The sequence below is a fragment of the Delphinus delphis genome, chromosome 3 (assembly GCF_949987515.2).
Source record: "Delphinus delphis chromosome 3, mDelDel1.2, whole genome shotgun sequence".
NCBI classification, from domain to species: domain Eukaryota; kingdom Metazoa; phylum Chordata; class Mammalia; order Artiodactyla; family Delphinidae; genus Delphinus; species Delphinus delphis.
The window spans coordinates 39,370,884-39,383,700 of NC_082685.1; the positions used below are offsets into that span (position 1 = coordinate 39,370,884).

The 12,817-nt window shown below is 41.1% G+C and overlaps 1 protein-coding gene across 2 annotated transcripts in view; it reads left to right on the forward strand.

Moving 5' to 3' along the window:
- The window catches only part of EBF1 (EBF transcription factor 1), a 398,056-nt gene that overhangs the window by 301,970 nt on the left and 83,269 nt on the right, over positions 1 to 12,817 (forward strand). For both annotated transcript variants that reach the window (XM_060008445.1, XM_060008444.1), the window contains one exon: positions 68 to 198. In XM_060008445.1, coding sequence (XP_059864428.1) covers positions 68 to 198 — 131 coding nt within the window. The remainder of the gene's footprint in view (positions 1 to 67; positions 199 to 12,817) is intronic.

A 12,817-nucleotide genomic window follows, 5' to 3' on the forward strand; every position in this document is an offset into this window, starting at 1 on the left:
TCTCCCATCATTAAAGTTTGGTTCTAACAGCCGACTCCTTCTCTTTTTCATGTGTGTTGAAAAGCAGCTACTCCCTGTATCAAAGCCATCAGCCCGAGTGAAGGATGGACGACGGGAGGTGCGACTGTGATCATCATAGGGGACAATTTCTTTGATGGGTTACAGGTCATATTCGGTACCATGCTGGTCTGGAGTGAGGTAGGTGTTGTCTGAACATTAATATCTAATAGCTTGGTCTAGTTGAGGAGACTGTCTACACTTGCATTTCTAAGAGAGTGTGTAGAATTTAGAGATGGCAGTCTGGGTGGGCCAGCTCCAGTCTATGGAACTCTGGAAACTAGGAAAGATGGGTTGGGTTTACCAGGAGGCATCACTTTCTACTGGAATGACTTCCATCCACTGGCCCATCAGCACCAGGAGACCTTCTGTTTTGTCATTTGTCCTCATGGGCTAGCCACAGTGTGGAGGTCCTATTATGTATTGGGAATTGGAAAGGAGATGCAAAGTCACAAAATATATAGGCAAAGCCCTGTTCAAACTGTAACAAGGTAGTAATCTGTGAACATTTGTAGATGGAGTCTATTGTAGGACCATCTTCAAGGATCACCATTCACGTGACAGTAATAATCCAGGTGTAGGTGGTTCTTGACTTATTCAATGACTCTTCATCAGAGAGTGAGCAGTTTGCCAGGGGAACCTAGAAGAACCCAGAGCCCTAGGAGTTTATACCTCTCAGGCGTCTCAGTGTGGGACTTCAACCATATGAAAATGACTATGCTCTAGTTTTGCAGTACTTTTCAAGCACTGTGATCATTATTTTAACTGCAAGTTGACTTGTCTGGCAATAATCAACATTAGCTCAAATTACAGAACATAAGTATCACCATTCCTTAGAAGCCATGGCAAACTTGCCTTTGCTTTCTAAATTCTGAGCCTCGATTTCTTAGCCAGCATGCCCAGAGCCCCTTTTCTTTCATCTCCCCGAAGTTTGGAGTAAAAACAAGGTTAGAACTGCAAGAGACCATTGAGCTCACTTATCTCACACACTTTACAAGTGCTCATAGAATGGCTAAACTTTATTGAGACTTACTGGATTCTGGGCACTGTGCTGAGTTCTTGACATAGATCATCTTAATCTTCCCTCTACACCACAAGGTAAATACTCTTAACGTGTATCTTTTCTTGATAAGGATACTGAGACTTAGACATATGTAATTACATCACCCCAAAGCAGCCACCCAGAGCCCATGGAGTGTGAGTGATAGGTATGTGGCCACACAAAGGAGTCAGTAGCAGAACTGGAGCTAGAACTCAGAGTTTCTATTTCCATTTCTGGTTGTCCTCCCATGACACCACTGTTTAGCCCATCCAGATGTTTTGATTGTGTTTTCTCTTTGGAGGGGCCACAGAGATAAGCAGAAAGTTAAGACTGTGACAGTTGAGTACATTTATCTTTCCAAAGCAGAGGCTGCCCTTCCTTTTAAGCCTTCTATGTGCACACCTCACTGCCAGTAAGCCGCCCCAGCAAGCCCCTTGCCAGCCCGTTCTGCCGCTGCCTTTGTCTTTCCCATGCATCCAACAAGCGGCATGCTCTTGGCCAGAGAATCCAAGCTCCCTTAAAGCTGAATCAGAGATGGACTTCTCAGTCCACCAAACTCATTGCTGTCCACGTTAGAACAGCCCAGGTCTGGAGGTGGACTGAGCTCCCTGGCTGACTGCACCCCATTCTTTGTTGGAAACATTGGGTTGTAACATTAGAAGCATCACGTACATGGCATATGTTTCTTCCTTGCTGCTGGAGACAACAGTGCTCATAAGGATAGCCATTCCCAGGTCCCCTGGGCTGTGTCTTCATCCCTTCCTACCCCTCATTCTTTTGCTTGTCCTGGACCTTGAGAAGAGGGGAAGAATAAATAGAATATGAACTTTTTATCCAGGTCATAGCAGTCACAGTGAGGCCTGAGAAATGGGGCTCAGAATCAGCCATATTCTTGACCCCTGAGAATAAGTGGGGTTACTGTGATGCTCCCTTTACAACCTCATGCCTGTCTTAGGCCAGGTGCACCACGTTGGATGTGGAATAAAGGACTTCAGCATATCAGGAAATTGTTCATTTTTCCCTCCACCTTGTCAGGGTCCCCCAGTTTCCTCTCAGTTCCCTCACTTTCTTGCCCTTTTTGGTGAACACGTAAGGGAGGTTAAATTCTACCTTAGATTTATCTAAATTGCTTTAAAGGATCTGTTTCCATATAAAAATCAACGCAAGTCATGAAAGGAAAATCCACTGAGGTGATACCTTTGTCCTCCTCCCTCATGTGTCCCTCCACTACCCCTGCCTTGAGTGTACCAGAAGCCCCTCGTGATGGATCTGGGGGGTCCAGCTGGGAGGTGGGGGTTGGAGGGCGCATGCTCCTTCTTTGCCCACCTCCTCCTCACAAACTGCTCTCCTTTGTGGATATATCATAAATCAGCTATGACTCTTTCCTGGTGAAAGCCCACTATGTAGTTTCCCAAAATGTTTTAGCTAATATTCTTTTAAAATAAATAAATCCCCTGCAGCATTAGCAGTTGGGTGTCTGGATGGAGGACTTTAATTTGGCCTGTTATCATCATGATGGTCCTGACATTTGGAAAAATAAGTCTTGCAGAGGTGAACTTTTTGTAAATATTCTAAACTATTTATAAATTTAGATTTTCATCCAGGCTATTTGACAGATATGATGTTCTCTCTTTTTTAGTGCAGGGAGAGAATCTGGTACTGCTCCAAACCCCCAAATCCATTGTATACTGACGAGAAATTGAGAAGTAGCTCACATTTACTAAGAGTTTTCATGCATAGGCACTTTACGGGTATTATTTTATTTGATTCTCATTATAGCCCCATGTTACATACATATAAGTAAACCAAGTGTCAGAGAGGGTCAGAGACCCACCATCACACTGACAGATAGGGCTAGAGGTGGGATTGAACCACAATGTATGTTTTTACAAAGGAAATACAAGCCCACGTTAATGAGAGAGCAAATAGGTAGAATATTGAGAGTAAGGAAGGACAGGAAGAAGAGAGGAAAAAAAGACAGGCACAGTAATCCACGTGGTACAGTAGTAGGGGTAGTAATAGCAACAGTAGTAGTAACTATGACTGTTGTTTTTAGTCAAAATTAAATTGTGTCTTTTATTTTGGTAGGACCCAAAGAAATTGGGGGCCATTTCTCCAGGCTTCCACTGGATAGAATCAGAACTTGGTAACTGTGACTATTAAGAGAAGATATCTATGAAAGTAGAGTATGACTAATATTAGCTAACATTCATTGAGCACTTAGTTCCTGCCAGGCTCTCACGTGAACCTGGTGACAGCTCGCATGTGTAGCATGTATAGCGTGCTGTTCTCATTTCACTAACCGGGAAACTGCGCTTGGGGAAGTTAAATAAGCTGTTCAGTTATCAACTGGTGGAGATGCGATGTGAACCCAGACAGTCCAAATCCACCTTTTTAACCGTCCACGATTTAGCCTATGCCAAAATTTTTACCCTAGGGTTTTACCGTATCAGACCAGGATGGAATTGCCATTGATGCCTTATACTTGATGGTATCTTAACAGTTACTATCACCTCCCAAAGTAAGCTAGACTTGTCATGTAGAGAACAGAAGAGCGGTCCCTTCATTTTCTAGTTGTGTAAGTTTGTGGGTGGAGCCGTTGGCTTACAGGAAGAATTTACCCTTATGAAGGGTATATGCTTTGTGTTAGAGGCAGAAGACAACCTCTTCTTTTTCTATATGAATGACTAAGTTACTTGTATATTTAAGACAGTTAACCTGTCTGGGCCTCTTCTCTAGAGTAGGACCCCAGTCTATCCAAATTCTTTGTCCCTGGCCACATTTTCTCTTGAGGTTATGCCACCTCTGAGATCTAGTACTTTTCATTTTAAGTAGACTTTCATCTCTTCTCCATTTCTTCACTCTGTAGCTCAAAGCACGCAGGAAGCGGGCTGGTGGGCCAGGACAAGTCGATAACATTTTAGATTAGCAGCTGATGCTATTATTTGGAGTCTCTTTTTAGCTAAAGAAGTTTTAAAAAGAGCCAGAGAAAATAGGGCTGGCTTCATTTACCCTCATCTGTGCCCTTCCCCTACCAACCCAATCTTTTGCAAGTGAGTAGCTCATTTTAGCTCACTGTTAGCCCCCAGTTGGGAAGAAGACAGGTGGCACTGTCCCGTTCCTAACTCAGGGCTGCCTTCTGTGAGCTCCCAAGTTTGAGGTGAACCACAGGGCTTTCCTGTGAATTTGGTTTGCTATCTTTGTTTCTCTTCCTTATTGCTTCTCGCCCTTTCTCCTCTCTTTTTACAAAGCAAATTATCTTCCTGATACTCTCGTACTCCTTGTCATGTCTTACACCAGAAGACTCAAAAAAAAAAAAATCTTTGTAGTGTTTTATATATAAACCCAGAGAAACCAACAGGGTTGATGTGTGCTAATGTTTAACGTGGGTTGAGTTTTTTTCTTGAATACACATGTACTTCATTGCTTTTGCTTTTCTCCAACCTGTGATTTGGAGGGGCGAGGGGCTCCTGCTACTGGTTTGTCGTGCCAATTGTTATTTTAATATCTCCTTCTGAATTCCTCTAATTTCTAAACAATGAGTACTGGTTGGCTTACCAGCTGGTGCGGAACACTGGGGTAGGTACTATCCGTGATTAAAGTGAATCTTTGTGGGATCTGGTATATTACTTAGAAAGACAGCTTGCTCTCATGTAGCAAATTAGAGAGTTACATAATATATTTATGCAATCTAGAGCTAAATTTGTGGTTTAAAATTCCAGCTAAGGTTCTAGAAGGCAGAGAGAGTAGTGTAGTCAGAGGTAGACTGTTCCAATAACCAATCAGGTTTCTATTATGTCCAGGTGGATCTCTGTGCTGGACGTTTTAGGCTCTCACAATCCTTTTAATTAGTCACTGAAATAGCTGAGAGAATTTATACAGCTTATGGTGTTTAAGCTGCCTGTAAAAAGTGTCCAGTGGTGGGATTGGCAGGGAGCAGAGGGTGGCGGGAATGGAAGACAACCATCCAAGAAAGGATTTAGATTTCACGGGGTAGCAGTGGGCTAGGAGCCAGATAGTAATTATAGTCCTTCCATTGTCCAGTCGGAGCACCTATATTTTAGTCATTGTTGGTCACTGGACCTCCATCTCAACATCTGAAAATGAGGGTCTTAGACCAAATCCTCTTGGAAACCAGCTACAATTCTAGTCATTCCTTTTATCTAGAATTCATTCCCTTGAAACCCCCCCAGCAGTAAGAAGGGTGGGAGTGAGGATGGGTGGGAAGTAACTTCTTCCACTATTGTTTGTTCTTCACTTTTAGAACACACTTGCAGTATACAATATCATGTTTATTTTGAACTTCATCAAAATGATTTAATTAGCCCCCAAACTGGATCTCCCTATTGATATCTCTTCAGTCCATATTTTCACTCTCTACACTTCAGATTCTGGTATCTGATCTACACCTGAGACTTATACCACAGTGTTGTTCTAATTCATCTTCCAGATAGTTCTATGGAATATACCAGTTCTTTGGGATTTTAATAGGCACCCCATGGGAGATGGGGGTGGGAGGTTTTTCCCAGTAAATTTGGGAAATGTTGAGTCAAACAGATTCCACTGGTCCTGTCCTAGAGTTTTCGAGGTACTTATATGCACTTTGACTATCTAAGACATAGTATGCAGCATGTTCCAAACTTTGTGACCACAGAACCTGTTTTTTCAGGGCTCACTCTACAGGAAGATATACTGATAATGGCTGAAGTATATATAGATTTCATGTTAATGAAGTAAAGTCATGAAACCCAATTATGAAGTGATCGGGCTGGTGTAGATGTAGGAAAATGTGAAATATTTGCAGAGTATTATTCAGATTAGACCAGCAATGTCTGGAGCTGTTATTGTTTAATCCTGCAAGGCTCTGAACAGAATTTCTCTCATATTTTGCATCTGGTTTTAGTCCGTGCACACTTGACGTTAGATGCCATGTGATTTTGTAGGACAGCTATATTTAAAGATTGCCAGGACCACTTAGCTCAAATGGCAGAAGCCAGCGTTACATTACTGTATGAACCAGTTAGCCTCATCCAGGGGCCATACACTGTCTTTTTCATCCAGATGAATGTTTTCTTCAACGGCATTCCCAGAGACAGGCAGAAGGCAAAAGAAGCCACTCTTTGGGAAACCTATGGGTGACCATGGTCAGGTAAATAGCAGTTTGTGGGGCTGAGAAGCAGTTTTGCTGCTTGAATCCGGAAGTCGGAAAATAAGGTTTTAAATGCAGTTATTGATTTCTTCCCTTCTTCCTTTCCATATCTACTTTCTATTCTCATGTGTGCACATAGCTCAGAGGAAGGACTGTAAATTTAAAAAAAGAAAAACAGTATTTGCTCCTCTGTGACATCAAAAAATGAATGACTACAGCTCATACATGCTCCCACTGTGAGTTTCCCAGGCCTTATATCCGGCCTTGATTTTTACTGAACCACATGTAGAGTCACAAAATTTTGAGGGCTTTGAGGAGCATTTCCAGTCATCAACTGCAGCTGTTTTATTTTGAAAGTGAGGAAAAAGAGGTTCCAGCGCCCGCCGGTGCAGTGACTTGTCCTGAGAATGCCTTAGCTAGTTAGTGCTGGTTCTCCAGCCCAGTTCTCCAGACACCAACCTCACTCCCCATTCAGCTTTCTCTTGTACCAGGATTTCTCGTGACATTTCCCTAGTTTTTAAACATACTTCCTTATATTTACCAAACCCTCCCAAGTTTTAAACATAATAGCATCACAACTCTAACGACTATTATGTATAACACATTTATATGAGATACAATTCCACTAAAATAAAAAAAATTAAGGTGGAGAAAGACATTGTGTCAAATATCTTCTCTTTCAAAAACTTTTAATATAAATAGGGTACAACATAAATAGCTGTGTCATCTACTTTACATATATTGAAGCTTACAGGTAGAAGTTTAATTCAAAGTTTATTAAATGCACAGGTTTTAAATAATTCCTAATTGCCTACTTTTTCCTAAATACATAAGTTGCCAAGTCTTTATTCAACCTGTACTTATTGATCATCTATTAAGAGGAAGATGCTTAATGCAAAATTTTAAACTTCATTTGTAAAGAATTAAAGGAGTAGCCTGAATCACTTGCATCAAACTTTGAATATGGCTTTGAAGAATACCTTTCAAGTCCAAGTTATTGCACAGGGAATGATTTCTAAGTGAGCCAGCGTATTTAAAAAACAGATTAAAAATAGTCCAATGGCCTTTTTAATATAGTTACATAGTTACAACCATGCTCACCTTATGCTTTAAAATCCTCTAGTCTATATTGCTACTTTTGACTAAGGCACTTTAAGTCTATCCTCTATGTTGATAATTACAGGTTAGTTAAAAGCACCTTTAGGTTGACATTTTCAGCTATTTATTTACAGTGCATTCGGGAGGTACACATATGTGCCTATAACTTGAAAACGGATAAACCACAGAAGTGTGATGTGTTTCTAATTTTAACGTGAATCAAAGACAGAATTCGCAGCTGGCTGCAGTCATGTGACTTTAATGAAGAAAGTCAATATTTATATAGTGTTGTGCTCATTTCATCCATGTGCTCAATGCTGATTGCTGGAATGGCTCCCTGATGATCTGACCTAAAGCCTTTCTCCTTATGCAACCTTACTGGCTTCCTCTTTCCTAAAGGCGTAACTCCGTAGTTTGGGATTCAAGTACAGCCTCGTAAGCCTCTGACCTTTCTTTTCAACATCCTTACCCACCATTCATCTTAACTTCTGCTCCAGTCACAATGAGTGATTGGATAAAGATGTGGCTCTTTATGCCTGCAGTGATTTTTTCACCTCTGCACTCTTGTCTTGTTTATGCCATTCCTCCTTCCACAATGCTTTTCCCTCCTTTCTGTGCCCAAATCCTTCCACCCTTTCCGATCCAGAAAAAAAATCATTTTTTTGAAATCTTCCCTCACAGCTCTAGATATTGAATATTTTCTCTTTCTCAATTCCTAATGGCCTTATCTGTACCATCTTATGTTCTTATCACTTTCTATCTTTGATTATTGTGACATAAGGGGCTGCCCTCTCCCTTGAAGGCAGGATCCATGCAAAATTCAGCTTAGTCTACAGAGTCTAGCACAGAGCCTTACACTTCAGAGGCATTAATTTATACAAAATAATGTTGAAGGGCACTGCTTCTCCTTTCATTCATTCATTCAATCAAACAAATGCTACTTTTTAGCAACTGTTATATTCAGTGCTGCTTCATAGTGTCAGTACCAGACAGATTGCAGTTTAGTTTTTGTTAATGCATGTATAATTAGGTAGTTTATATTTAGATATATTTATTGTGCAGTAAGGATGCACATAAATACCTTAGTGTAAATCTGTTGGTTATGGTGAGGATTAAGTAGTAATAAAACTAACACTTTTTAAGTGATTGATACCAGTGAGGCCTTCTCCTAAACTCATTATAGGTGTTAAGTCAATAAGTCCTTTAATAACTCTAGTCAGATAACTAGCCCTTCCGCCTTCCCAGACAATGAAATTGAAGGCCAGAGAGGTTGAGTGACTTTCCAAAGGTCCCACAGCTGGTAATTTGCAAAACTTGGGCTTGAACCAAAATTCTTCTGACTCCAGAGCCATCTTTTTTTTTAACCATCTAAAAAGAAGGTAGGGAAAGCTCATCTATCCAGGGAAGAGCGTTCTAGTCACCGCAACTCTCCAAAATTCAGCATGAAACCAGAAGTGAACCAAAAAAAAAAAAGAGTAAATATATAAAATAACAGACTTTGAGGTAACCAGAAGAGTAATTTTAAACCAACTATGTTATCTGTTTTCCCAGGTCATAGCAAATTAGAAGGAGCAAACTAGAGGCGGGCTGTTAGAAGCAGGCTCAGTGACAGCAGAAGTGACAGCTTAATGTCAAGGGAAGGAAAGGAAAACCTAAAAAGCAGACGAAGAACTATATTACTGCGCAGCATGTTAATGGCTGTTCATAATGACAGTGGCCCTGAGTAGTCAAGAAAGAGATGGCAATTATATTCAATATCTTCTGTCTGAAACAGCGTGATGTGTGTAATGCATCCTCGAAAGACTTCAATGAAAGCAGTTGTGGTGGCACGGTATTTAAAGGGCGTTGGCTTCAGTTTTCCGCAGAACTCACTTCCTGGAGGGATGTGTTAAATCAGGAATTACTGAGTATGTGTGCAAGGATCACCGTAGATAGGATGCAAATAGGAACTATACCACTAAAGAATGTGAGAATGAGTCACTGTTTAGCATCTTACAGCTTTGATATCCTTTTCTTAGAACTCTGAAAGAACCTAAAAGACTTTCTGGTGAGACGTGAATTCATTCCCTGCTAGTCCACCTTTTGGTTCTTACGTTTTTGTTCCTAATTCCTAATCTTTGCAGGCAAAGATTCTGCCCTGCAAACCACCAGCTTTGATGACATGCAGCCCCTTCCAAAAATGTATCTGGCCTTCCTTTTTCTTTTATATTTTAATTTTCAAACAAACAAAGCAGCAACCCAGGACCCTAAGCCAGGCCCAACTAGGGAATGATATTCCTTCTTGACTGAATGTAGAAAAACAAGCCTCGAGAAAGAGCCCATTGTGCAGTTTCAAACCACAGGGGCTGGCGTTACTGGTGTCCAGTCCTCCCCGTCTGGTATACCGTGGACCTCAGGATCTCACCAGTGCTTTTCCAGCTCCCACATGGTCAGGATGGGATCCAGTCTTTAATGGTGCCCAGTTGGCACAAGATTTACATCCTGGGAAGAGAGCTGGAGAAAGTTTATTTAAAAAATAAATTACCGAAAAATAAATAAATCAATCAACCCACAAAACCAAAGGTAGTTGAAGCATAATATATTTATTTTAGCCTTTTTCTCCCCAATCTGTTATTTTGAAAGATGATCTTATTGCTGTTTTGTTTTGTACAATTAACTGCATTGATTTAGGGACCTGGCTAGTTTCTCGGTCAGAAGAATTGGGTAGTATATTTTTGTGAATGTTTAATGAGGCTACCAGGAAGTCTGTGGGGGCAAAGTCAAAATAATTCTTTTTCTTTAGTAAAAAGATTTTTTGAATGGGGTGGTATTGATGATATCTTTTTGGTAGATTCATAAGAGACGTTATTGAATCTTTGTCCTAATTATTAGTGGTGGTTAATCATGTCACGGTATTTACTCATTCAATGTTCAATAAGTATTTACTGAATGTCTGCTAGGTCCAAGGCACTCTTAAAACTGGAAACAGAGTAGTGAAAACAAGAAAGACCAAGTTCGCATCCTCATGGGGCTTATATTCTAGTTGGGGGATGCAGGCAATCAATAGGAAAATAGATCTATATCTCTCTTCTGTGTATCTGTGTCTGTGTCAATACCTATGTGAGAGACATTTCAGACAGTATTAGGAGATACGACTGACTGTTAAAACGTAGATTTTAAATCCCCTTTTAACTCAATTCCTGAGACTTTAGTTTCAAAGGTCTCCTCTGACATTCATACATAAAGTTTATCTTTGGGAATTCATGGGACCCAACATATTTTGCTAAACATTGGTTTTGTTATTTTCTTGAAAGGACAAAAGGAAACCAGAATGTTTGTGAAACAGTAAATGCTTCCACGCGCTTTCTCTCACGTTCCCTGAGAAATCATATACTGCCTTTGAGACAGGCAATTCTTGGGAATGAAAAAACCCGGGGTTACGAAACCCAGAGAACCCTGATTAGGGAACAAACCAGAATACACTGAGAGAGAAGAGCTAGCATCCCCTGATTTATGTTGTACCCACTTCAGGGGAATAGAGATAAAATAGGTACAGCCAGCACAGTGCCCAAGAATATACACTGATCATATTTCAACTTTCTTTAAGAACTCCAGAAAATAATATTTTGTAAGCACCATGTTTAACTACAGAAAGATGAATGCCCCAGAGTGGAAGGAAAATAAGTTTTCTTGTGTGGTCACCATCACTGTGGTGTCTCTTTAAAGCTCCTTGGTCGATTTGGTTTTGAAGCTTTAATTATGCTTTTATGTTACAGTTTCCTTATTTAAGTGTCTGTTTTATGTCCATCACTCAGCACCCCCTGCCTCTCTCAAAAGAGATGGATATTATTATCCTAATTGAGGAGGAGGGAGAATGCTGTGAGAATTATTAATGCATAAATTAAAAAATTAATCTGGAAAGTGCTTTAGGGTCCCTAGAGAAGCTCTACCCAAACACAAAGCATATTTAACATTATTGTCTGTCCTCCCACAGAGCAGGAGCTGGTGCAGGATAAGATGGTAAAGTGAGGCACAGAGGGTGACACTGGCTGAATGGGCCAGTGTACCTTAGAACCCAGACTCTTGGAGGGGTAATACCTAAAAACCACTGTACCAGTGCCCACTTTAGCCTTTTTCTAGTCATAACTGTTAATTATTTTTCCAGAGAAGAAACTTTAACTTTTCCTTCCTTTTACCCCTTCTCTTTAAGTCTTTGCTTGTTTTCGAGTTTTTTGGTTTTGTTTTTACTTGTAGTGTTGAAAGTGATTAAGGCTAAAATATTAAGTCCTAAGGGTGGTGATGAAAAATCACTGGTGCACTTTCTAGTAATCCCAGTTATTTTTTTGGCTTTGTAGCATGGAACTTCAAATTGCATTTATTTCATATAGTTCCATTGGTTGGAAAACGTGCATAAAGGCTTATCTTAGAATTGCTCTTTTGTTTTGCTGGGACATAATTCTCAGCCAACCTCTCACCAATGAGAAAGGTTATTTTGAGGACCTACTGTGTTCCCAGAACATTTTTGAATGCAGGAGAGGCTGAGGACCCATTCTACCCTGTTAACAGTGGAGGTAGGATGAAAAGTACAAGTGCCAGGAATTATGGAAAAACAATAAACAGTAGTAGGGAGGGACAGCTGTGGTTGTATAAAGGTGGTCATCAGTCAGGCAGACTTGCTTCTTATCGGTTCCCTGGTCATTTTTCTTAACTTTCCTGAAATTCATTTTTCACATCTGTGAACCAGCTACTACCCCTGCCTGTCCCTAATACTATAGGACAGAAATCACTGGAGGAGTTTCTCACAGTATGTGGCACAGAGTAAGAAGACAGTGAAAAGTCACTGCTGCTGGAGTCACCATCAAGGTCATCACCACCATCCATTTAGTGTGAGCTACGGGGATACAGATAGTAAGAGCTACTGGCTCTCAGAGAAGAAGGTGATTCCCAAGACTTGTCCTTTTCCCCTAGAATTCTCCAACATGTCTCCATTAATATTTTAAAATACTAGGTACTCTCATTCACCCACCACGTGGGTCACACTTTTGATCCTGCTAGAGACTTTTATAAAAACCATTTGGAGAATTATCGTCTCCCATGCCCCTCTTCTGGACTCCCAGGCTTTGCAGACTGCCTCTTTGGGGTTTTGTTTCCAACCCTGTGCATCTTTCATGATTCTCTGTGCACCCATAGAGGGAGTCGTTCCTCTTTCCTGTTTCCCGCTTCTGTCAAGGACAGGCCTCACCCACCGCCCCGCATGTCTGCATCCTGTCTCTCACGGTCACAGCAGCTTCACTTCGTACCCAGAGGCCACAGCAAGTGTGCCTCGCCTGGCCGACCACTCGGGACTCTTCTGCTCTTGTGCTCTGAGTCTGGAGAAGAGAAAATGCTCACACAGGCAGCTCGGAGGGAGCAAAATTGCTGTCACCGGCAGGTCCTTGGTGTGCTGGCAGCCTCTTCTGGGGCCTTGCAGAGACCATGTGTGTTTCTTTCAT